Consider the following 24,727-nt stretch of genomic DNA (forward strand, 5'->3'; position numbering starts at 1 on the left):
TCTTGCCGTGGATCGCGGCTGTGCAGTATCAAACTGCGCATGCGCCACCCAATCGCCGCCATATTGCCATGGATCATAGGCAGCAAGAAAAAAACTGCTGCTGAAGATTAACCCATTAGAGAAAAACGAACAAGTGACCTCACACTAAGGTGCTCTATTATTATATGGATAGAAGCAGATACCTGCCCACCCCAAAGGGAAGCATTAGGAAGGCCCAACCTGGAGTAATCCAGGTAAGAAATATATATATATATATAGAGGAATGCACCAAATAAGTGCCGCAAGAGCCCTCTCAGGAAATCACTAACACCATGGCAACAGGGGCTTATGTATCATCATACAAAGAATAAAGATGATGATAAACTGAACTCTAAAAATTATGCACATATAAAACTTCTGAATGCCCCAAAATCATTCGGTAAGCAGTCACATTCTGAAGAGGCTTAAAGGATAATAGTCAAATTCTAGATCACAACGTCTTATATTATAGACTAATATGTAAAGGTCAAGCGATCCAATATAAACCTAATCACAATAATTCCGACTTTCTATATAGTTCGGAACCATAACTCAAACACCTAGAATGGGGTTATTAAAACGAACTAAAAACCTGATCAAATAAAATTACGATAAAAAACACACAGCGCTATCCTAAATAACAGAATCATCATATCCTAGCTGTTGGCAATAAAGCAGTTTATGTCTACCTCCACATTATGTCCCTGAGGGTAAAGGGTGCGTAATTCGTAGACCCAGCGGGTCTCGGCCTGCGAGACTGTTCTGGTCTTGTGAAGTCCCCTCCAATGTGGTGATACCATTTCTATACCCACAAACCTTAAAGAAGTGGGATCACTATTATGGAACCGTCTGAAATGATTAGATAACGAATGATCCCTGTAACCTTTTCTTATGTTGGCCACATGCTCCCGCAGACGGTCCCTTAGGCGTCTAGTTGTCCGCCCCACATACTGCTTATTGCAGGGACAACTGAGGAGGTAGACAACATACTTGCTGTTACACGTTATACACTGCCTGATAGTGTAGGACTTCCCTGTTGATGTTGAAGTAAACATATCTACTTTCCTCTTACGAGATTTGTCACATCTGCATATGATGCATTTGTTGCATGGATAGAATCCCTTTAAATCCCCAAAAAAAGAGATTTTTGAAGGGGGATTTACAACATTAGGAGCAATACGGTTTCTCATAGCCGGAGCCCTCCTAAACATAATTTCAGGCTTGTTGGGTAATATTTGTGAAAGGATAGGGTCCATTCTCAAAATATCCCAATTCTTCCTTATAAGTTTTCCCACCTGTTTATATTGTATTGAGAAAGTTGTTACAAAGGGACACACCTTTTCATTTTTCTTATGAGGTTTATGTGAAAGCATCCCACTCCTATCCATGTCAGCAACTTTTGTCAAGGACTCATCAAGTTCGGGTTCTTTATATCCTTTTTCGAGAAATCTATTCTTAAGGATGTTCGCTTGGGACCAATAGGTCTCAAGATCTGTGCAGTTACGTCTTATCCGAGTGAATTGGCCTTTCGGGATGTTTCTCAGCCAATTTGGATGGTGACAGCTACTTACAGGAATATAGCTGTTACGGTCGGATCCCTTAAAGAAGGACTCAGTAACTAACCTCTCGTTATTCTTCTTAAGCGTAAGGTCCAAAAAATTTATTTGTTGTTGACTATAAGCATATGTCAGATGAATGTTTAGGGTGTTATTATTCAGCGTTGTAAAGAAATTATTAAGGGCACTTTCCTCTCCATTCCAGAGGAGGAGGATGTCATCAATGTAACGCCTGTATAATACAAGCTCCGGCCAATCTCTGGCATAGATGACATCCTCCTCCCATCTGGACATGAAGAGGTTGGCTAGGCTAGGGGCAAACTTTGCCCCCATCGCAACACCCTTGACCTGTAGATAATAAGATTGGTTATACCAAAAATAATTATGACACATAGAAAAATGCAACAGGTCCAGAATGAAGCTCCTCTGCATTCCCGATAAACGACTGCAATTGGTTAGATAAAAGTCAGTAGCTTCCATGCCATCTGCGTGATTGATGCTGGTATATAAGGAACTGACATCAGCTGTAACCAGAAACATATCTGGTGATACACGTATTGTGTTAACTTCATTAAGGACCTGCTTGGTGTCTCTAAGGTATGAGGGAGTTTCAGTAACTAATGGTTGCAGGTGGAAATCAATGTACTCCCCAATCCTGGAAAGTAATGATCCTATCCCACTGATGATTGGTCGACCTGGAGGATGTACCGGGTCTTTATGTACTTTTGGGAGGATATACAATATGGGAAGTTTTGGAGCCACAGGGCACAGAAAAGCCTTCTCCTTCTTATTTATGATTCCATCCACAAAACCTTTCTGGATGATGGCTAGAAGAGACTTCTTATAGCCACTGAGAGGATCGCTGGGGAGTAGTCTATAGGTGGAGTCATCCGACAACAACTTGCTGACCTCACCCATATAGTCAGCCTTCTTCCAAACCACCACTCCACCACCCTTGTCAGCTGGCCTGATCACTAGATCATTCTTCTCCAAGAGAGTTTTTATGGCCAGTCTGTCACTGGAATTATCATACGCCCGTTTTACAGGCATATTATCTAAATCTTTAAGGACTTTCTCCTTGAAAACGTTCAAGTAGGAATGTGATTGTGGTGGGGGGTTGAAAGTGGATGCATTTTTTAAATTAGAATGGACCACGCCCAAAGCAGGCTGGTTCCCTAAACTTGGTCTGTTAAAAAAGTACTTTTTGAGGGATATTTGTCTAATAAATTTATGTACATCCACATAAGTATTAAATTTATTCATCTGTGTAGCAGGGGTATATTTTAACCCTTTATCCAGTAGGTTAAGCTCCTCCTTAGTCAGCTCAACGTCACTCAGGTTATAAATGCCCTGACCTTTTATACCCGTCTCTTTTTTGGGGTATCCTCTCGTTCTCCTTCCTCCTCTCTTTCCCCTTCTATGTCTCTCCTTTTTCGTGGTTGACCTGTCCCTAAAAAAGACTGTTTAGTTTGATTTTGTTGTTGAGAGGGGTTTTGATGTATCGGAGGTTTGGTGCTGCCCTGGTTATTACCTGATCTGTTATGGTCCTGACGTTTAGGGTAATAAGGCCGGTTCTGATTATAATTATAATAATCATTTGGATGATGGTTCTGATTATTATTATTGAACCCATATTCCCGAGGAGGGTAAGAGTGAGCTCCCCCATTATGGTAATATTCCCTAGGGCTCTGTGAGGGATAATAGAAATGTGGATCACCCCTAGGTCTCTGTGGGGTCCTGGGAGGGAGTGAGTGTTGGTAATAATTATTATCCCTTGGGGCATAATTATTCCTATATATCCCATCCCTAGTCAGATGTATGGGGATATTAGGATAATACTCTCTGGATCCTATATTTGGATCCTGGAGGGGACCACCTCGGTTGTCATGAGGGCCCTGTCTCCCTGAATTGGGACTCTTCTTCCTCTTTTTATTCCTATTTTGATTTCCTTTTATATTGTGATTTGGATCCTGGATCTGAGGCCCAGAATCCTGCTCAGGGGGAAGTGTATCTTTGATTTTCTGCCAATCAAAGACCACCTGATTGGAATAATCGTTAAAGTCCCTAAGGAACTTCTTCTTTTTCTTACTTTGTTGTTCCTTCTCCACTCCTTCTAGATGTAATTTCAGCTTATCAGATTCGATTTTATATCTGTCATTATCTTTAAGGGATACTAATTTTTCCCTAATAAGGTTGATTTCCCTATCCAGACGTGTTAATTTCTTCCTCTTCCTAGTTACCAAAAACTTTAGAAGGTCCAATCCTGCATTGTTGAAGAATTGGTACCATTCCAATAAATTGGTCTTATCCTCTGTGTCTGGACGTATATCCCACCTTAAGGATCTCGGGACCATTTGTTCTTTCAAATATTTATCCAGAAAGGAAATATCCCACAAGGTTTTAATCTCTGCTGTGGTGACATTCTTTAATTGGACGAATAAACCCCTCAGGTCCTCCGTCTCTTGATTTGAGGTATATACATCTTCTGAAATGTCTATTCGGGATAACCTAAAGTCAAAGATATCCCCCATTTCTAGTGATGAATACTTAAATACAATATTGTCCTTATCAAAAAGAGAGAGAGAGCCGCTTCAAGCTAAAGATGTGATGTTAACTGAGAATGAATAATGAATAAAGCGAGCGCTCAGAAAAACCAGCTGCTGGAACACTTCAAGGAATCACTAAACCTCATAATAGAGACAATATATACATATAGTGCAGCGCTGAAAAAGTATAAAAATGAAATGTGTAAAATATATATATATATATATAAAAAGTCTTTCTTATGACAATATAGTCAAATATGTGCAGGTCTTCTCCTCAATAGGTGACTGGAAAATAACAAGATTGCGCACTCACCGACCGCACATTTAAAATGCGCCTGTGTATGATATATTCCAAAAGACCAGCCAGGTATACAGCTCCAGAGACCACACGGATCCTCCCTCTCCAACACTCTCGTTTGCCTTGGGTGTAGCAATATCTCCAGATCCAAAGGTAGAAAGACAGAGATCCCCCTTTTTTGGTTCCAGACACCCCAGGAATGGAAGATGTGTATCTGCACTCTCCAACAGGAGAGTCAAAGAAAAAGGGGAACGCCAATAGTGTGGTACTATCAAAAGACTTTATTGGAGCAATAATGCCTGGGTCATATGCACACATATATCCATACACCATAAGCCAATGGTGTATGGATAAGCCAATAACGGACAGGTAGGTATGAAAGGAAATAGTAGTACTAACCCGGCAATGGCATAAAAACAAAGACCACCAGACCTCCTCTTGGTCCCAGTGGTCTGGAAGTCACACTTGCTACTTGGCTCCTCCTGAGGCCTTTCGTGCAAAAAGCACTTCTTCAGAGGATGGACGCCACTAGCAGTGTGACAGCCAGACTTCCATTTAAACGCCGATCGCGCATGCGCGAAAATCCCGCTCTATCGTGAAAAGCGGTACTGCGCATGCGCGAACAGCGGCCATCTTGCCGTGGATCGCGGCTGTGCAGTATCAAACTGCGCATGCGCCACCCAATCGCCGCCATATTGCCATGGATCATAGGCAGCAAGAAAAAAACTGCTGCTGAAGATTAACCCATTAGAGAAAAACGAACAAGTGACCTCACACTAAGGTGCTCTATTATTATATGGATAGAAGCAGATACCTGCCCACCCCAAAGGGAAGCATTAGGAAGGCCCAACCTGGAGTAATCCAGGTAAGAAATATATATATATATATAGAGGAATGCACCAAATAAGTGCCGCAAGAGCCCTCTCAGGAAATCACTAACACCATGGCAACAGGGGCTTATGTATCATCATACAAAGAATAAAGATGATGATAAACTGAACTCTGAGTACACAGGGAATTGGGTCAAGTTTTAAGCCCCTCCCATTTTTAGTGCAATTTGCAACAACCACAATTTGTCCCATCATGGCAGGCGTGCTGTTAAATTATTGTTCCTTAGGTGCCCAAGGCTGAGCCAGCCACCCCTCAGCCCCCCCCTCCTTCCCCCAAAAAAAAAAAATGATCTACGGCCCTGCATACAAGGGGCTGGCGACCTTCTGATGAAGAATTCTATCCCTTGCAACTCTCAGCTAATGTCCAAAACACAATTTAGCTGCTTCAGAAGGCTTTTGGCTGGGTGATCAGTTTCAAGAAATCTGCTGTCCGGCCTTCCCTGCACCTAGAATGCTTGTGTAAGATCCTTGATATATCCCAAACAAAATCTTTCATCCAAAAAAGAAAGTTCTCTCTAAGAACTCATGTTTGACAACTGAGGTCCAAGCAAAATCCCACACTAAGATCTGGGTCCATTGGTTGCCTGCTACAAGGCAGCACCTTTTGCCCAACTCCACTCAAGGACTCTCCGACTAAGCATTCTGTTAGCATAAATCATGCTCTTTCCCTGGACTTATGCATGCTCCTATCCAGCCAGACAAAAACTTCCTTGTCCCAGTGGATCACTACTTCAGCTCTAACAGTGGTAAAATCTTTCCTTCCTTACAGTTGTAAAGTTCTTACAACTGGCGCAAGACTGTCAGGGTGGAGAGGAGTTTTCCAATGCTTACCAGTTCAGCGAACATGGTCAAGAGCGGAAACCAAACTCCCCATCAATATCCTGGAGCTCAGAGCAGTCCAGTTATTCCTCCACAACTGGACCCCCTTTCTAATTCCAGTATCAACAGACAATGTCTCCACAGTGGCGCATATATATATATATATATATATATACATACAGTTGTGTTCAAAATAATAGCAGTGTGTTGAAAAAAGTGAATAAAGCTTAAAATCCTTCTAATAGCTTTTATTTCCATACACACAAATGCATTGGGAACACTACACATTCTATTCCAAATCAAAACATGAAGAAAAATATATCAAATTTGTGTTGCTCCTCTAAAAAAAAAAATTGAAGAAAAGTGAATATTAGACTGTTCAAAAAAATAGCAGTGTTTGTATTCCTCTTTACAAACTCAAACATTCACTATATAAACTGAAAAATGTTTGAATATTTTGCTTTCCTTTGAATCACTTAATTAATATTTAGTTGTATAAGCACTGTTTCTGAGAACTGCTGTACATCTGTGTTGCATGGAGTCAACCAACTTCTGGCACCTGTGAACAGGTATTCCAGCCCAGGATGATTGGACTACATTCCACAGTTCTTCTCTATTTCTTGGTTTTGCCTCAGAAACTGCATTTTTGATGTCACCCCACAAGTTTTCTATTGGATTAAGATCTGGGGATTGGGCTGGCCACTCCATAACGTCAATCTTGCTGGTCTGGAACCAAGATGTTGCACGTTTACTGGTGTGTTTGGGGTCGTTGTCTTGTTGGAACACCCATTTCAAGGGCATTTCCTCTTCAGCATAAGGCAGCATGACCTCTTCCAGTATTCTGATGTATTCAAACTGATCCATGATCCCTGGTATGTGATAAATAGGCCCAATACCGTAGTATGAGAAACATCCCCATATCATGATGCTTGCACAACCATGCTTCACTGTCTTCACAGTGTACTGTGGCTTGAATTCAGTGTTTGGGAGTCATCTGACAAACTGTCGCCGGCCACTAGACCCAAAAAGAACAATCCTACTTTCATCAGTCCACAAAATGTTGCGCCATTTCTCTTTAGGCCAGTCAATGTGCTCTTTGGCAAATTGTAACCTCTTCAGCACGTCTTTTTTCCAACAGTGGGACTTTGCGGGGGCTTCTTGCAGATAGCTTGGCTTCACATAGGCGTCTTCTAATTGGAACAGTACTCACTGGTAACTTTAGACCTTCTTTGATCTACCTGGAGCTAATTGTTGGCTGAGTCCTTGCCATTTTGGCTATTCTTCTATCCATTTGAATGGTAGTTTTTCACTTTCTTCCACGTCTTTCAGGTTTTGGTTGCCATTTTAAAGCATTTGCGATCATTTTAGCTGAGCAGCCTATCATTTTCTGCACTTCTTTATATGTTTTCCCCTCTCCAATCAACTTTTTAATCAAGGTACGCTGTTCTTCTGAACAATGTCTGGAACGACCCATTTTCCTCAGAATTTCAGAGAGAAATGCACTGTAACCGGCATGTACAACATTTGCTGCCTTCCTTCCTTAAATAAGGGCAATAATTGCCACCTGTTTTTCAAAGAATGAATGACCTCACTAATAGAACTCCACACTGCTATTATTTTGAACATGCCCCTTTCAATTAGTGATTCAATTACACAGAATCAGCAGCATGCATGTCATGACTGTTGGATTTCTATTACTCTACTACACCTGCTAGTAAATTATTTGCCATGTAGAAATATAATTTCTACCAAAAACAGTGATTGATCAGGATGTCTTACTGCTATTATTTTGAACACAACTGTATATATCAAAAAAATTTAAAGGAACACTTTTTAATCAGAGCATAGTATCAAGTCAAGTAAGCTCCTGGCATATTGATCTGGTCAGTTAAGTAGCAGAGGGGGTTGTTAATCAGTTTGAGCTGCTTTTGTGTTAACAATGGGAGCACTAGATGGGCAACAATGGCACCCTGACTGCCATTAGGTATCGAATTGAAATCCTTGTCAGACCCTACGCTGGTGCAGTGGGTCCTAGGTTCCTCCTGGTGCACGACAATGTCCGACCTCATGTGGCGAGAGCATTCAGGCAGTTCCTGGAGGATGAAGGATGCTAATGCTTCTGTTAGACAAACAGATTCCCAGTTCCCTGTGCCTTTAGGCACCAAGCTTCTGTTGCCCAACTGTGTAAAGCCACCACTTGGTCTTCTGTTCACACTTCTCAAAATCTTGCAGATGCAGCTTTGGGCCACAAGGTTCTTCCATCAGCTCTCTGAACTTGGGTCTTTGACCTCTGCTTTTTGGACCTCTTGGCACAGTTTAGTTTGCCTAGTTGTTTCCCACTTTTTGTATTCTTCCTTGGGGATGAACCACGGTGTATGAATAGGTTGCCTGTGTTCTGTATTGTACAATTAAGATAAGAGAAATTCTGACTTACCTTTAAATTCTATATTTTGGAGACATAGGACAACCTCCCCTAAACTCACTGTGTGGCCTGGTTGAGACTCAAAAGCACACGTTACTCAGATTAGGTTTACATAACTGAGATATGAAGTAGTCACCACTTCAGTTTAAGCATGCTATTTTGTGTCCCAGGATCCCCTAATCGTATGTGCAGATTTTTACCAGCTTCTGATGTTTAGGATCACATAAGTGTGTCTTTTTAATTGAGTATTTTTTATTTTTCTTTAGAGACCACCACCTGTTCTTGATGCTTTGGGACGAGTAATATCAGAATCTCCTCCTGACCAATTTGAAGCAAGGTATTGAAAATGTCATATACAATCAAGGGTACTGTAGCATGTATGAATTCCACAGTAAATATACTATATGCCATAAGGGAGCAGGTCTAAAGACGTGCAGGAAACGGTTTGAGTAGAGATGCATCGAAATTTTGGTGGCTGAAAATAGCCCTATCTGTATTTTGCCGAAAGGAAAGAGTGAGCTGATACAGGTGCCGATTATGAGACCCAGCCCCAATGAGGGGTGAATTGTCTATTTGGCCAGGGGTTTTGGGGGGGCTGTGTGTACTGCAGATGGGGGGGAGGGCGGGGTCAGAGAAAGGCAGGAGAGGAGGCAAGCAGTGCATACAGTGAGGGAGCAATGTATACAGACAGGCTCCCTCACTTGCAGCCGATAAATGTTATTTTAAATGTAATTGCTAGCTTTTTTTTTTTTTTCTTCACTATAACTCCGAGATGGGGCTGTCATACGCCTGCAGCTACAATAAACAAAAGGTCCCCCGCCCTGAATACAAATGCACGCCACATTTTTTAGATAATTATTTGTAAAAAAAAAAAACTAATTTATCATTTTCCTTCCACTTCACAATTATGTGCAACTTTGTGTTGGTCTATCACATAAAATCCCAATAAAATATATTTACGTTGTTGGTTGTAACAAGACAAAATGTGGAAAATTTCAAGGGGTTGTATGCAGACAGGCTTCCTCACTGGTCGCTGCTAAATAATATTTCCATTATTTAAATGCAATTACCGGCTTTTTTTTATTATCCCACCCCTTTGTTTACCTTAGCGGCAGGGCAAATGACCGCTCCTTCTCAGAGCAATAGTGAAGAAAAAAAATAAGCCGGTAATTGTATTTAAAAAACGGCAGTGACATTTAGCGGTGGTTAGAGAGGCAGCCTGTCTTTATACACTGCTCCCTCCCTGTATACACTTCTGCTATCCTGCCCCCTCCTTGCACATACTGCCCCCACCCCTTCCCCCCTACAAAGAGGACCTGTCACTTATATGCTATTGGTCCCCTATGTGATAGCAATAAAATAAAAAGTTACAAAAAAAAAATAAAAACATATTAAAAGTTGAAGAAAAAAAAATACAAAACAAATTTGAGCCTCCCCACCCGCACATATTCGGTTTTCAGCCAAGTGCATCCTGAATTTTCAGTTTCGGCACCAGAATTTTCATTTTGGTGCACCACTATTTTTGAGTGAGTATGGTAGTATGGATCCTAGACAAACCAAATGACAATAGTTTACTTTATAGTGTCCAAGATTAGAGTTGTGTTGGTGTCCTCTCATACCTGCCTGTTATTCAACATTATAGTGGCATCTGCTTATCAGCACCCTCCCACAGATCACCACAACTTAGCCTTTTCAGAGTGACTCCATACAGAAGATTTTTTGCTAATTGCATAAAACGCAGTTCTGTGAGAATACAATACTTTCGCCTAACAGCTGTGTATTCAGACAAATTGTACTAGTTCTCCTTCTACGTACTAATTGTAGTGCTTCTGTAATTCCGTTTATTGCCAATTGCCCAGGCTTGTTAGGAAAATCTCCCTAATTCTAGATCATTTAGGAAAGTTGCATGCAAAATGTAAAGTAACTATTAAATAATATAACTTGAGCCAAAGTTTTTTGTTTTTTTCGTTTTTTTTTTTTTTGTTTCCCAGTGGGAGAACATAAACCTGTCTTAGTCCAAAATGTAAACAAAAATTTTGTCTGACATTACACTTCAAAGTGGTAGTAAAGGCTGAAGGTTTTTTTAACTTTATGCATTGTATGCATGAAGGTAAAAAACCTTCTGTGTGCTCTTCCCTCCACAGCCCCCTAATACTCACCTGAGCCCCCTCTCGATCCAGCGGTGTGCGTTAGAGCCTCAGCTGTCCCAGATCTCTCTCTCTCCTCATTGGCTGAGACACAGCAGTAAGAGCCATTGCCTCCCATTGCTGTTAGTCACAGCCAGTGAGCCAAGGAGGAGTGGGGGGCGGGGACGAGTCATGGCTCTGTGTCCTGTGGAAACATAGAGCGGGGCTTGGGAGCAAGCATGCAACATTGCCCCCATAGCAAACGGCTAACTATTGGGGGCACTGGTCAAGGGGGAGAAGCCAGAAGCGCTGGAGGGGGACCTGAGAAGAAGAGGATCGGGGTAGCTCTGTAAAAAAAAAAAAAAAAAAAAACCATTGCACAGAGCAGGTAAGCCCGACATGTTTGTTTTGTTTTTGTTTTTTTGTTTTTTTGTTTTTTACAAAGCTTAAATATCCTTTTAAATCTAGGCGTTATAGTTATAACATCTTAAATGTGACATTACCAAACATTCACTGCAGATTAATCAGTGACTGAAATATAAAACACTTGCACCAGTAAGAACATACAGTGAACATTCGGTGAATGTCACAATTGGTGATTAAAATAGACCTTTATTAGCTATGTCTGCAAATGTGAGTTTCTTTATGTGTGACATTGGAAATACAGACTTACGGTTTCTGCATTTTCATAGGTGTGGCCTAGCTTTGGCATTAAACCAGCTTGCTCAGTATCTTGACAGCTCTCAAGTTAAACCACTTTTCCAGTTCTTTGTCCCTGATGCCCTTAATGATCGTCACCCTGATGTCAGAAAATGTATGCTGGATGCTGCTTTGTCTGCACTGAATACACATGGAAAGGTGATGGAAGTCTTGCATAAAAATATGACAACCTAACTGCATTTGTAATGCCTTCTACTGCATTTAGTAAGAATTTCTGGTTATATATACAATTCTCAACTTACTGTTGATAAATATTTTTAATTTTCAGGACTGTGTTGGCTCTTTACTACCAGTGTTTGAAGAATTCCTGAAGAATGCACCAAATGATGCTAGCTATGATGCTGTTCGTCAGAGTGTTGTCATTCTCATGGGCTCCTTGGCCAAACACTTGGACAAAAGTGATCCTAAAGTTAAACCTATTGTGGGCAAACTTATAGCAGCGCTCTCAACGCCATCACAACAGGTATTTTTTCTCATTCAACGTTTGCATTCTGATTAGCATTTCCTTCAGACAAACGCTTATGATCTTCTATTACTGTCTTTTAAAGGTTCAGGAATCAGTTGCCAGCTGTCTGCCTCCTCTGGTGCCAGCAATTAAGGATGATGCCGGTAGTATGATCCAAAAGCTAATGGCCCTTCTTCTAGAATCCGATAAATATGCAGAACGAAAAGGAGCTGCCTATGGTTTGGCCGGGCTAGTGAAGGGTTTGGGAATCCTTTCCCTGAAACAGCAGGAGATGATGACAACCCTGACAGAAGCGATTCAAGATAAAAAAAACTTCCGACGTAGGGAAGGTAAGAAAGTAATTTTATAGGCACTTGCCAAATGAGATAATTGTATGCATCCAATGCTGACTTTCTCTCTTGTTTTCCCCAGGGGCCCTCTTTGCGTTCGAGATGCTTTGTAATATGTTAGGAAAGTTATTTGAGCCATATGTGGTTCATGTATTACCTCATCTTTTGCTGTGCTTTGGTGATGGAAACCAATATGTGCGAGAGGTAAGTCTTGATCTTACAGGATTTGTATACTTTAAAAAAAAGCAGATAGTGGTTGAAATCCTTGAATGCCATTTCTCTCTAATTCAGGCAGCAGATGAATGTGCCAAGGCAGTAATGAGTAATCTCAGTGCTCACGGTGTAAAGCTTGTATTGCCATCCCTTCTGGTGGCTCTTGAGGAGGAATCCTGGAGAACTAAAGCGGGTAATTCTTTATATGTATTTTATTGTTGGCTTTGTCAGACGTAGTGGGATTTCATCAGCCATCTGCCAACATTAATTAGAATATTTTATATATGTCAGACTATGAGTCACTGAGATACTGAATAAAGATGTCCTGATGATTCTGTCTTTTTATAGGATCTGTGGAGCTTTTAGGAGCTATGGCTTACTGTGCTCCAAAACAGCTATCCTCTTGTCTCCCTAGTATTGTGCCCAAGCTCACTGAAGTGCTTACAGACTCCCACGTAAAAGTTCAAAAAGCTGGGCAGCAGGCCCTTCGTCAGATTGGCTCTGTAATTCGGAATCCAGAGATCTTGGGTGAGTTCAAGTTGTATTGCACTAAAGTAATATATTGTTTGATGTAGTAACTGTAAAGTTGCTTAATATTAAAAGGTTTAATATCTGTATGTTATTTTTACTTTAAAAGTGTTATGAACATTTCTTTATACGTTGGATTTACTGCAATTCTTTATAAGGCTAATGTTGGTTTTTGTTTCTCGTTTTAAAGCTATCTGTCCTGTGTTACTTGATGCACTTACGGACCCCTCAAGAATGACACAGAAGTGCCTACAAACATTATTGGACACCAAGTTTGTTCATTTCATTGATGCTCCTTCTCTTGCCTTAATTATGCCTATAGTACAGCGGGCATTCCAAGATAGATCTACGGACACTAGGAAAATGGCAGCACAGATTATTGGAAACATGTACTCTCTAACTGACCAGAAGGTATTATTTTTCTAGTTGTCCTGGATTGTGGCTTTGAAGTAGTATTATGCATTAACAATGGAGAGTGACTTTTGTTTATTTTGTTGGTTAGTCCATGGAAGAGAAATTAGAATTCATATATTTCATTCTTTGTTTTCAGGACCTGGCTCCTTACCTCCCAAGTATCATACCAGGACTCAAGGCATCCCTTATAGACCCTGTTCCTGAAGTACGTTTCTTAGGGCATTGACCAAATTTTCTGCCCTCCATGGAAATTACTTGCTGATAACATCTTTGGTTCTTTTCTTTATCAACTGTTCTTTCTAGGTTCGTACTGTGTCTGCTAAGGCCTTGGGTGCTATGGTGAAAGGGACAGGGGAGTCTTGTTTCCAAGATTTGCTGCCATGGCTGATGGATACTCTAGCATCCGACTTCAGCTCGGTGGATCGCTCTGGTGCTGCACAAGGTAACAGCTGTGGTATAGAAATAGTTTTATATTGAGTGTTATGTAAGAAAAATTAACATATTCCCCTTTACTCTTCCCACAGGTCTTGCAGAAGTAATGGCTGGTTTAGGAGTTGAGAAACTAGAAAAGCTAATGCCAGAAATTGTAGCTACTGCCAGCAAACCAGACATTGCGCCTCATGTCCGTGATGGTTACATTATGATGTTCATTTATTTGCCAATCACTTTCGGGGACAAATTTACACCTTATGTTGGTCCTATTATACCCTGCATTCTAAAGGTAACTTACCTATTGTAGTACTATATTATAACATAGGATCACTTTATCATTTCATTGTCTTTTGTACAAATTTTATAGGACTCTTCTCTTGCATTGTCTTTTTGATAGTTTCATCGTTAGCTTTCAGCTTTGTTTATGTATTGCCAACCTTGTATGTTAATCATGCTGAAGATGTTTGCTATTGCTGTATTTTATTGCAGGCCCTAGCAGATGAAAATGAGTTTGTACGTGATACCGCACTACGTGCAGGCCAAAGAGTCATCACCATGTATGCAGAGACAGCCATTGCACTCCTCTTGCCACAACTGGAACAGGGTCTGTTTGATGACCTTTGGAGAATAAGGTTCAGCTCTGTTCAACTTCTAGGAGACTTGCTGTTCCATATATCTGGAGTGACTGGAAAGATGACCACGGAGACCGCCTCTGAAGATGACAACTTTGGGACTGCACAATCCACCAAGGTAAACTACCAGACATTATTATACATAGCATAGTAGACATGCACTCTAAGTCAGTGATGGTCAACTTAAAATTATTAGAGGGCCACCAATGTGGCCCCCTACACCTCCAGAGGGCTGCACAATAGCAGTGTGCTTTCTTGCATTGAGGTGTATGCATCAAGCTAGGCAGGCCATTTAAAATGCATGGGCTGTGACACAACTCAACTCCTGAAAATGTCAGTCCTTTTGCATTTTTTCTGCATACTGCAATGTGAAGCATTAACATAATATTTAACAAATAATATTCTGGAAACATTGAACTCCTTTTAAAGTTACCTTGTAATTTTTTTTTAGGCCATCATTTCTGCACTTGGAGCTGAAAGGAGAAACCGTGTGCTAGCTGGATTGTACATGGGACGCTCTGATACACAGCTGGTGGTGCGCCAAGCTTCACTTCATGTGTGGAAAATAGTTGTTTCAAACACTCCTCGCACACTTAGAGAAATTTTACCTACTCTTTTTAACTTATTGCTGGGATTCCTTGCTAGCACCTGTGCTGACAAGAGAACGGTGAGCAAAACCGCATGTATTCCTCTTAGCTGTAAAATGACATCCCTATAACAAGCTAAATGGGGACTTTGTTTTTTTTTAGATTGCAGCCAGAACACTTGGGGACCTAGTCCGGAAACTTGGGGAGAAAATTCTTCCTGAGATCATTCCAATTCTGGAGGATGGCTTGAGGTCTGACAAGAGTGACCAAAGACAGGGTGTGTGTATTGGTTTGAGTGAGATCATGAAATCGACAAGTAAAGATGCTGTAAGTGATAAAAGACAGTAACGTATCTGATCAAACATTTTTATTGCTAACTGTGGGTATTGTTTAAAATATGACAGAAGCATGCATTTTTACCCCCCCATTAATTCTCAACTATTTGCATTGTTTTTCCATTTCAGGTACTGTTCTTTTCTGAATCCCTTGTACCTACAGTGAGGAAAGCTTTGTGTGATCCCCTTGAGGAGGTTAGAGAGGCAGCCGCCAAAACCTTTGAGCAGCTGCACTCCACCATTGGTCATCAAGCACTGGAAGACATTCTGCCCTATTTACTGGGACAATTGGTAATTACATTTATAGCAAGACAAAGATCAAACTATAAATCTGAACTCCAGGCTCACCCTTCCTCATTTTTAGATCTTTTTCTAACAGTCATTGATGATGTAAACATCGGCACTGATGTGTTAATGTCAGTGCCGCATGATGCCCTGCATTGCAGTATATCCTCATTCTTCCAGGTTAAATAGCACTGAAGTGGAGGTAAATAGTGCAGAAAAAGATTATGTTTTTTTTAAGCTGTGGGTGACTTTTCAAAGAAAAAATGTTGGTATTGGGTTTTAAGGGAAATATTTATTTTCTGTTAATTGGAAATTCGAGGACACCGCAGATCTTCATAACATGAGTTTTATGTTGCCACTGCAGGAATGCTAGGTACACCCAAGGGGAAGCCCCCTGCTGGTGGCCAAATCTCTGATCTGCATCACACAGATCAGTGTTTGCCTACCTTCTCAGGAGGAAGGACTTTTTTTTTTTTTTTTTGGTCTTCAGGAATTTTACTCCTGTAGATAGATTTTCCTGTACCCATGAATGGATGTTTGAGGAAAAAAGCTTCTTATTACGATCTGCTAATGTCTGCATATATTATCCCAGTCTCCTTATTATATGATGTCCTCCCATAGGATGATGAAGAGCTTTCAGAATTTGCCTTGGACGGACTTAAACAGGTTATGGCAGTGAAGAGTCGTGTTGTGCTTCCTTACCTTGTTCCAAAGGTGCGTTAATTGATACCATTGCTGTAATAGGAAACTAACTCAGTTTGCCTTTGACTTTTATAATTAGATTTAAGCTTTTGTTGTTTCTGTAGCTTACAAGTCCTCCTGTGAACACTCGTGTCCTGGCCTTCCTTTCTTCAGTGGCGGGTGATGCATTAACAAGACATCTGAATGTCATCCTACCTGCTGTAATGACTGCACTAAAGGCACAGCTGGGAACAGAGAACGAACAGCTGGTAATAAAACTGTCAATAAAAATGAAACTAGATATACCTCTAAGTACTAACCCACATTGGTTTCATTTGAGATGAATGGTAAATGCATTGCAGTTCCTAAACATATATGTAGCCAAGTAAAATAGCATTTATATGTCGTTCTTCAGATGAACTGAAAAAAGTGGCTTGGTTAAGGAACCCATACAGACAGCATTTATGTGCTATTAATCCTATCATGAAGAGGTTTATGTCCTGTCCACATAACATATGGATTTATATGGTTCATGTCATTAGAGGAGCATTTCCTGGAGATCTTGATTTGACTAGATTCTGAAAGTTACATGATTGTTATTGTGGACATCATCTACAAGAGTCATATTTAGACATTCCCAGCCTAGGATCAAGTTATACAGGAAGAAACTTGGCATCTGAGAAATGCAGCTATGTATTGCTATGTTTGCAAAGACAGGAGGCCTTGAGCTTCTTAAAGGAAACACTGTTAATATGCCCCTATAATAATTCCCTTAAAGCAAATGACTAGTCCTTATTAAGTAGTAATGCCTTTGCACGTCAGGCAAGTCCAAGAGAACTGTATCTGTCTCTCAGTTCGTCAGTATTCTTTGAATTCTAAATATCACTGTGGCTGGCAGATTTTGGACAGATCATGTATAGTAAACCAAATAGAAGAAACAGAACACACTGGCCTTGTAAAGTATATTTTACCATTTATTAAAAGTCAAACATAAATATTTGATTTGAATACTCATAAACGTAAGTAAATGAGCCAGCATATTAAGGATGCACCGAAATTCCGGCCGCTGAAAATAGCGGCGGAGAAAGGTAGGAGAGGAGCAGTGTATGCAGTGACTGGCTGCCTAAATATCAGTGCTGGTTTTTAAATGTAATTACTGCCTTTTTTTTTTCTTCACTACAGCTCAGAGAATGAGCTGTCACTTTTCCCGGAGCTAAAGGAATCTAAGGGGGGGAGTCACTGGGTAATGTCACCCTGCCCCTTTGTTTTAGCCCTCCTAGAATGACAGTTCCTTCTCTGAGCAAAAAAAGCCGGCAATTGCATTTAAAAACAATGCCGTCTTTTAAATGTGATTACCGGCTTTTTTTTTTCCTTTACTATAGCTCAGAGAAGGAGTTGTCATTCTCGAAGGACTAAAGGAAACAAAAGAGCGGGGTCAGAGAAAGGCAGGAGAGGAGGCAAGCAGTGTATACAGTGAGGGAGCAATGTATACAGACAGGCTCCCTCACTTGCAGCCGCTAAATGTCATTTTAAATGCAATTGCCAGCTGATCGGCCATGGAAACCCATTCCATGAAGCTCTCTATGCACTGGTGTTGTGCTAATCTGAAGGCCACACAAAGTTTGGAGGTCTTTAGCTATTGACTCTGCAGATAGTTGGGGACTTCTGCTCACTGTGCTCTTCAACATGCGCTGACCCCGCTCTGTCATTTTACTGAGTTGCTGTTGTTCCCAGTTGCTTCCACTTTGTTATAATACCACCAACAGTTGACTGTGGAATATTTAGTAGCAAGGAGACTTCATGGATGGACTTATTGCACAGGTGGCAACCTATCACAGTACCACGCTTGAATTCACTGAGCTCCTGAGAGCGATCCAGTTGTTCACAAATGTTTGCAGAAGCAGTCTGCATGCCTAGGTCCTTGATTTTATACATCTGTGGTCATTGAGGGTATTGGAACACCTGAATCCAATGATTTACAGGGGTGTCCCAATACTTTTGGCAATATAGTGTATGTGCAACTTCATGTACAGATGTCATTGCAAGTCGCACCTTATATCGACGAAAATAGTAGCAGGAACTAATTTCAAAATCATCGTGACTCTGGTGGAATCGCACCATTTTGAATGGTTCTGTTGCAAACAAAAGGGTGCGACTTGGCATGCGTTTTGGAACTGTCAAATTGCATGACAAGTTGCACCACTGGGAACCGGGGCTGACTTCTGTAGGATAGTCAATTTAGACATTTGTTTAATTGATGATTAACAAAATTGTGGAATTGTTTAGATGTGTTTGAATAGGTGTGTGTGGTATCTAACAGTTCTTGCCGGTAATTGCACTATTCTAAAACATTTTTTTTAATCGGTCATCTTGGCTTGGGTGCCAAAATTTATATAGTGAATATTCCATTTAAGTTACTTTAAGCTTTTGTTTTCACCCTTCAGGAACTTGCAAATTGTCAAGCTGTTATTTTGTCTGTGGAAGATGATGTTGGACAGAGAATTGTAATTGAAGATTTGTTGGAAGCAACTCGCAGCTCTGATGTTGGAATGCGGCAGGCAGCTGCCATTATCCTAAACATGTACTGTGCAAAGACCAAAGCTGATTACTCAGCACATCTTCGCGGCTTGATGTCGGGACTGCTTCGCTTGTTCAATGATACAAACAGTTTGGTTTTGAATGAAAGCTGGGATGCCCTTAATGCTATCACTAAAGTAAGTGCATTTTAACCCCTTAGTGACTGAGGGTAAAACGTTAATCCCTGAACTCAATTTTGCAACTTTGACGTGTGTTAGTAGAACTGTACATATCACAACTACTTTGTGTATTCAGGTGGATTATGCCTTGTTTTTTCACGACAAATTGGGCTTTCTTTTGGAGGTGAATGTAAACAGATATCTCCTGATTTGTTTTTTTTTTATTATTATTATTAAAGGAAAACTGGCCCAAGTTAATCAGTTTTGAGCCGCCCTAAAGCAGAAATACTGCTACAGGGCGGCACGGGTGCGCAAAATCACATATATATATATATATATATATATATATATATATATATATATATATATATATGTGTGTGTGTGTGTGTGTGTGTGTGTGTGTGTGTGTGTGATTTTGCAGTTCTGGGTAGGGGCGTGTGCTCCCTACCCGTGCCGCCATTCGTGGCCTCGGCTGTTCATCACCGGATCCCAGCTGGTGATTACTTGCCAGCACCCGGTGATCGCCGTGTATCTCCAAAGGGGAAGAGACCTGTATGTAAACAATACAGATCTCTCTCCTGTCAGCTCCTGCACCCTGCTTTGTATGGCTCTGTATAGCAGAGCCATACAAAGCAGTGTGCTTACAGTGAAGCGCACACACAGCCCCTATAGTGAAACGGCATACAGTTAACCCTTTGATTGCCCCAGATGTTAACCCCTTCATGCCCAGTGCCATTAGTACAGTGTCAGTGCTTTTTATTAGCACTGATCACTGTATTGGTGTCACTGGGGATGTCAGTGACACCAAGTCAGTTCCCCCCAGTGTCAGAATGACCACCGCAGTCCTGCTATAAGTCACTGATCGCCACCGTTACTAGTAAAAAAAAAAAAAAAATTCCAGTATATGTACCACCATTTGTACACGCTATAACTTTCACGTATACCAATTCATTTACATGTATTGGGATTTTTTTTTTTTTAGCAAAGACATAGCATAATACATTTTGGCCTAAATTTTATGATGAAATTTGATTTTTTTTAAAAATATTTTTAACTGGATATGTTTAATAGCAAAAACTCATAAATGTGTTTTTTTTTTCTCAAAATTGTCAGTCTTTTTTTATTTATAGCGCAAAAAATTTAAAAATGCACAGGCAATCAAATATGAACGAAAGAAATCTCTATTTGTGAGAAAAAAGGACGTAAATTTCATTTTGGGGCAGCGTTTCATGACCATGCAGTTGTCAGTTAAAGTAACGCAGCGCCATATCGCAAAAAATGGCCTGGTCAGGAAGGGGGGTAAATCCTCTGATGGGCAACTGGTTAATAAAAAACAATATATATTTTTTTAAATTTAGCTGTATATTTCTTGCTATTACCATAATTTACCACCAAAAAACAATGCAAAATATAATCTCCTGCTCCTGACGATCATGGCATTACCACATTTGTGTATGTTATTTGTACCCGTAATAGGACATTTTGCCTTTTTCTTTTTTTTTTCTCTATTTAGCCTACCTAAAACACACTGACACTACCATTTGGGGAAAAAAATTATTTTTTTTTAAATACCCAAAATATACTGACCCTGACCTTTTGACCCCTACCTTAACCTTTGTCCCTAATGCTAACCCTGGCACTGACCTAGATCAAAACTTGATCTAGTTATTTTTTTTCCTTATCTTTAATTTTTTTTTTTTTTACACACTTTTGTTTGTATCTTCCTCTCCTTCAAGGAAAGATAGATACAATGTATTTTTCTCTTCATTCAGAAAAGGATGTAAACACATGGGTGAGCTGTACAGCGACAGACCACTGTGATAGCTATTTAGAGGCTATCAGAGCGATCAGGTAACCCGGAGTCCTGGGTCCCGATCGATAGTATGGGATCCATTGCTCTTTGTGAGAGCTCGGTCTCTGTGCGGCGTGCTCCCAGCACACAGAGAGGTGAGCATAGATGATGCCCCACGAGTAAAGGCTCACTGCTGTAAGGTCGCATATATACATATGGTTGGCGGAAAGGGGTTAAATAAAAAGAATGTATGAGCAAAAGTAAGGATTTTCTTTAAATGTGCACACTTTTAACTATAATGCAATCTGCAGAAATTAGATGCTGCAAGCCAGTTGACACTGATTGATGACCTGCATAGAGATATTCGCATGGTGGGAAATGATGCCAAAGGAGAAAATGTACCAGGATTTTGTATTCCAAAGAAGGTATTACAAAGCCCATTCAATTATACAGATACCTTCAGCTGTTTTATTGCTGGTTGATTGTATTGTAACCTTTTTAAATTGGTTTTCAGGGGGTGACCTCAATTTTGCCAGTGCTAAGGGAAGGTGTTCTTACAGGGAATCCTGAACAAAAAGAAGAGGCTACCAAGGCACTTGGCCTAGTTATTAAGCTGACTTCTGCACAAGCCTTGCAGCCTTCTGTGATTGGCATCACTGGACCACTAATCCGCATTCTGGGTGATAGGTTCAGCTGGAGTGTGAAGGTTGCCCTTCTAGAAACACTGAGTCTTCTTCTTGCTAAGGTAAAACTTGCTACATAATTGCAGGCTAGTTTGTGAGAAGTAAATGGGTATTTAACAAAAAAAACTGCATTACGGATTTTTTTTATCTTTGTAGGTTGGCATTGCATTAAAACCCTTTCTTCCACAACTTCAAACCACATTTACTAAAGCTTTGCAAGACTCCAATCGTGCTGTGCGTCTGAAGGCAGCTGATGCCCTGGGGAAACTGATTGTTATCCACACAAAAGTGGATCCACTCTTTACTGAACTTTTGAACATAATTCGCCAAAGTGAGGATTCTGGTGTGAGGTAATGCCCTGTCTAAGGACGAAATATAAAGTATAGCTTGTGATTGATGTGTATTTTGCGTATGTGTACCGCTTGCCACCACACTGCACAGAAAAAAAGGTAATACTCTGTCATGTTTTAAGTATTCGATGTCTGAAAATTTTTTAGGGAGACGATGCTCCAAGCTGTGCGATTCATTATTCAAGGTGGTGGAGGAAAAATAGATGCAACAATAAGGAAGAACTATGTCAGCATGTTGATTGGGAATTTGGGACATGATGAGGTAATTTTATCTTTACAATCTACTAGATTTTACTTTAAGGATTCTTTAGGATCGATACATAGAGGCCTTCAAAGGTTATTGCCAAATTTGCAACTTACCTTTATGATTCCTATTATGTTTATAATGTGGAGCAAGCTGAAACATTACTTTACCAGTTAATATTATATTGGTTGTTGGTTAAAAGTGTGTTTAATATGTGTACCGACATACTGTATGATTATGATCGAATTATAGAGTGGTCCATCGAGTCTGCCCATTTTCTTTTTTCTTTTTTGGGGGGGGTTTGGTCTGAGTATAGATCTATGTTTGTCCCAAGCATGTTTGAAGCTGTTTACTGTTGACTGGCTCACTACCTAGGCTGGAAGTTTATTCCAAGCATCAACTACTCTTTCATCTATATATATTTAAATGTCACTGCGGTTATTTTTGTAAAACCTTGTTTACACTTGCATCACCATTTGACAGAAGGTGCGGAGGCTTTGTATCGCCTCCTCACTGCCTGTTTTTACCCCCTTAATGTCAGACCACCGAACCACAACCACATGCACTGCATGCATTTTGTTGGGCAGTTGTAGCACAACCACATTCACTTGAATTTATTGTGTTCTGCGGGCGGTATTGCCCACCAGACATGAACAGGGGTAATATTCCTGCTGTACAGCCACTGCCATTCCAGCTAAAGAGGGATATATTGAGGGTGGTAGAAATGTGACTCATCCATTTGGTTTTACCGCATCTCAACGACTAGTTTAAATGAGCCCTTCTATCAGCTGTAATCTTCTTAATCTGTACTGTGTCTTCTTTGATAGCAAAAATTAATTTGGTGTCTTTGAAAGAATAGAAACGTTCTTGTAGTCCATAGAAGTCAACCAGATGGATCCCTTTTATTTTCCCCTAATGCCTTTGTGGCAATAAGAACTGTTACTTCTGCAGGGCTGGTTCACAACAGAACGCGGTGCTGGAAAGGCATGTGCCGTTGTAATCTGTAGGAGGTGCCAGTGCATTGTTAACGGCACTCCGTGCGCTTGCGAGCAGCAATTAACATGGTACCGCTGTACCATGAGAATTGGTGCAGAACATTTTTAAAAGTAGTGCCTGCACTACTTTCTCCATGTTCTGGTGTGTTTTCAGCTTATTCAAATGAATAGGCTGCAAAATCTCGCCTCATGGGAACGAGACACACATTTTTGTGTGATCCCAGTGTGAACCAGCCCTTGGACATGTTTAATGCTGTACTTTGTGTTTTATTTTTTACATTCACTGCTTTAAAATTTAACTGCTGTTTGTTTCAATTTCAGGATGCTACACGTATGGCATCTGCTGGCTGCCTTGGAGAGCTCTGTGCCTTTCTTCCTGACGAAGAACTTTCTGTAGTTCTACAACAGCATCTCTTGGGTTAGTAGACCAGGTTTTACAGTTGCCTAAGAGTTCACTTGTTTGTCATTTTAGGTTTTAGACTAATCAATTCAACAAAGGTGGCAATCCAGTTCCCCCATAACCAAATATAAGATTTGGGCAGTTTTAGAATTTCATTATTTGTCTTTGCATAATATAAAGTTTCAGACAGTTATGTGCCATCATTATGTCATGGAACATAACATGATAATCTGGTCCTTTTGAATCAAGAAAAATGTAATCTTTTGATCTTTTTCCTATATACAGCTGATGCTACTGGAATTGACTGGATGGTTAGGCATGGGCGAAGCATGGCTCTTTCTGTGGCGATTAATGTAGCTTCCAGCAAGTTGTGCACACCAAAATTCTCCAGTAACGTTGAATCTATGGTGTTAAATAATGCCACAGCAGATAGGGTAAGGACAAACCGCGTTTTAAATGTTGCCTTTAGGATATATTGTTATATTTTATTTGGGAATAAAATTATCCCAGCCCCATTACACCTCAGTTGTATGAAACCCATAACATTTGTAGTGTTTATGATACTGACTGAATGACAGTTGATTATGCAATGTTTTATAGATTCCTATTGCAGTAAGTGGCATCCGAGGATTGGGATACCTCATGAAATATTACATTGAAGTTGAAAATGGAAATATTCCACCCAAGCTTGTGTCCCTGTTTGTAAAGGTGGGTCTGCAAAATTCACTTCTTTGTTACATGAAGTAATTATGATAAAAAGCATGTTGGAGAAAACTATAATTTAAAAAATGATACCCAGAGCATTGTGAAACAATCCTGTCCCCAGCAATAGCATTGTCACCAGAGCAGGAAGTGAGTGCAAATTTCAAATAGGATAGTCTGTGATATAACCATTACCCCAAGGATTCCTCCCTCTCCCACACTTTGTAGTGGGCAGGCGTCAGCTCACTGTAGACTGTCACCAAAAAAAGAAAGCGCCAATCAATAATACCAATATTATAAAGCAGCAAACCTCTAACCCAAATTTGGTGTAAAACATAAATCAAAATCGGAATGCGCTAAATATATATAAGAAAGTCCATATACTGTGCAGAAAAAGTCCAAACACCATAAATCCAACATATACAAAAATTCCACAGTGAAACAGTCCGTAAATATTAATGCGAAAAATTCAAAACCCCAAGTAATCTTCTTAATCGTTTATAACACCATGCTTAATCCACCACCAGATAAATGGGATAAACTCACCAGAGCTCAATGCTGATCAAAT

The 24,727-nt window shown here is 40.4% G+C and overlaps 1 protein-coding gene across 1 annotated transcript in view; it reads left to right on the plus strand.

Annotated features, from left to right (window-relative positions):
• The window catches only part of GCN1 (GCN1 activator of EIF2AK4), a 108,273-nt gene that overhangs the window by 78,139 nt on the left and 5,407 nt on the right, over positions 1-24,727 (plus strand). Inside the window, exons 31-55 of the mRNA XM_089655594.1 lie at positions 8,816-8,886; positions 11,368-11,533; positions 11,664-11,858; positions 11,944-12,190; positions 12,273-12,394; positions 12,482-12,596; positions 12,752-12,931; positions 13,122-13,342; positions 13,482-13,550; positions 13,649-13,787; positions 13,870-14,066; positions 14,267-14,527; positions 14,861-15,076; positions 15,159-15,323; positions 15,461-15,622; positions 16,238-16,330; positions 16,423-16,566; positions 18,742-19,011; positions 21,097-21,210; positions 21,300-21,530; positions 21,625-21,818; positions 21,966-22,080; positions 23,379-23,475; positions 23,743-23,891; positions 24,058-24,165. Coding sequence (XP_089511720.1) covers positions 8,816-8,886; positions 11,368-11,533; positions 11,664-11,858; positions 11,944-12,190; positions 12,273-12,394; positions 12,482-12,596; positions 12,752-12,931; positions 13,122-13,342; positions 13,482-13,550; positions 13,649-13,787; positions 13,870-14,066; positions 14,267-14,527; positions 14,861-15,076; positions 15,159-15,323; positions 15,461-15,622; positions 16,238-16,330; positions 16,423-16,566; positions 18,742-19,011; positions 21,097-21,210; positions 21,300-21,530; positions 21,625-21,818; positions 21,966-22,080; positions 23,379-23,475; positions 23,743-23,891; positions 24,058-24,165 — 4,041 coding nt within the window. The remainder of the gene's footprint in view (positions 1-8,815; positions 8,887-11,367; positions 11,534-11,663; positions 11,859-11,943; positions 12,191-12,272; positions 12,395-12,481; positions 12,597-12,751; positions 12,932-13,121; positions 13,343-13,481; positions 13,551-13,648; positions 13,788-13,869; positions 14,067-14,266; positions 14,528-14,860; positions 15,077-15,158; positions 15,324-15,460; positions 15,623-16,237; positions 16,331-16,422; positions 16,567-18,741; positions 19,012-21,096; positions 21,211-21,299; positions 21,531-21,624; positions 21,819-21,965; positions 22,081-23,378; positions 23,476-23,742; positions 23,892-24,057; positions 24,166-24,727) is intronic.

The sequence above is a fragment of the Staurois parvus genome, unplaced genomic scaffold (genome assembly GCF_062004578.1).
Source record: "Staurois parvus isolate SC_StPar_1 unplaced genomic scaffold, SC_StPar_1.0 ptg000853l, whole genome shotgun sequence".
NCBI lineage: Eukaryota > Metazoa > Chordata > Amphibia > Anura > Ranidae > Staurois > Staurois parvus.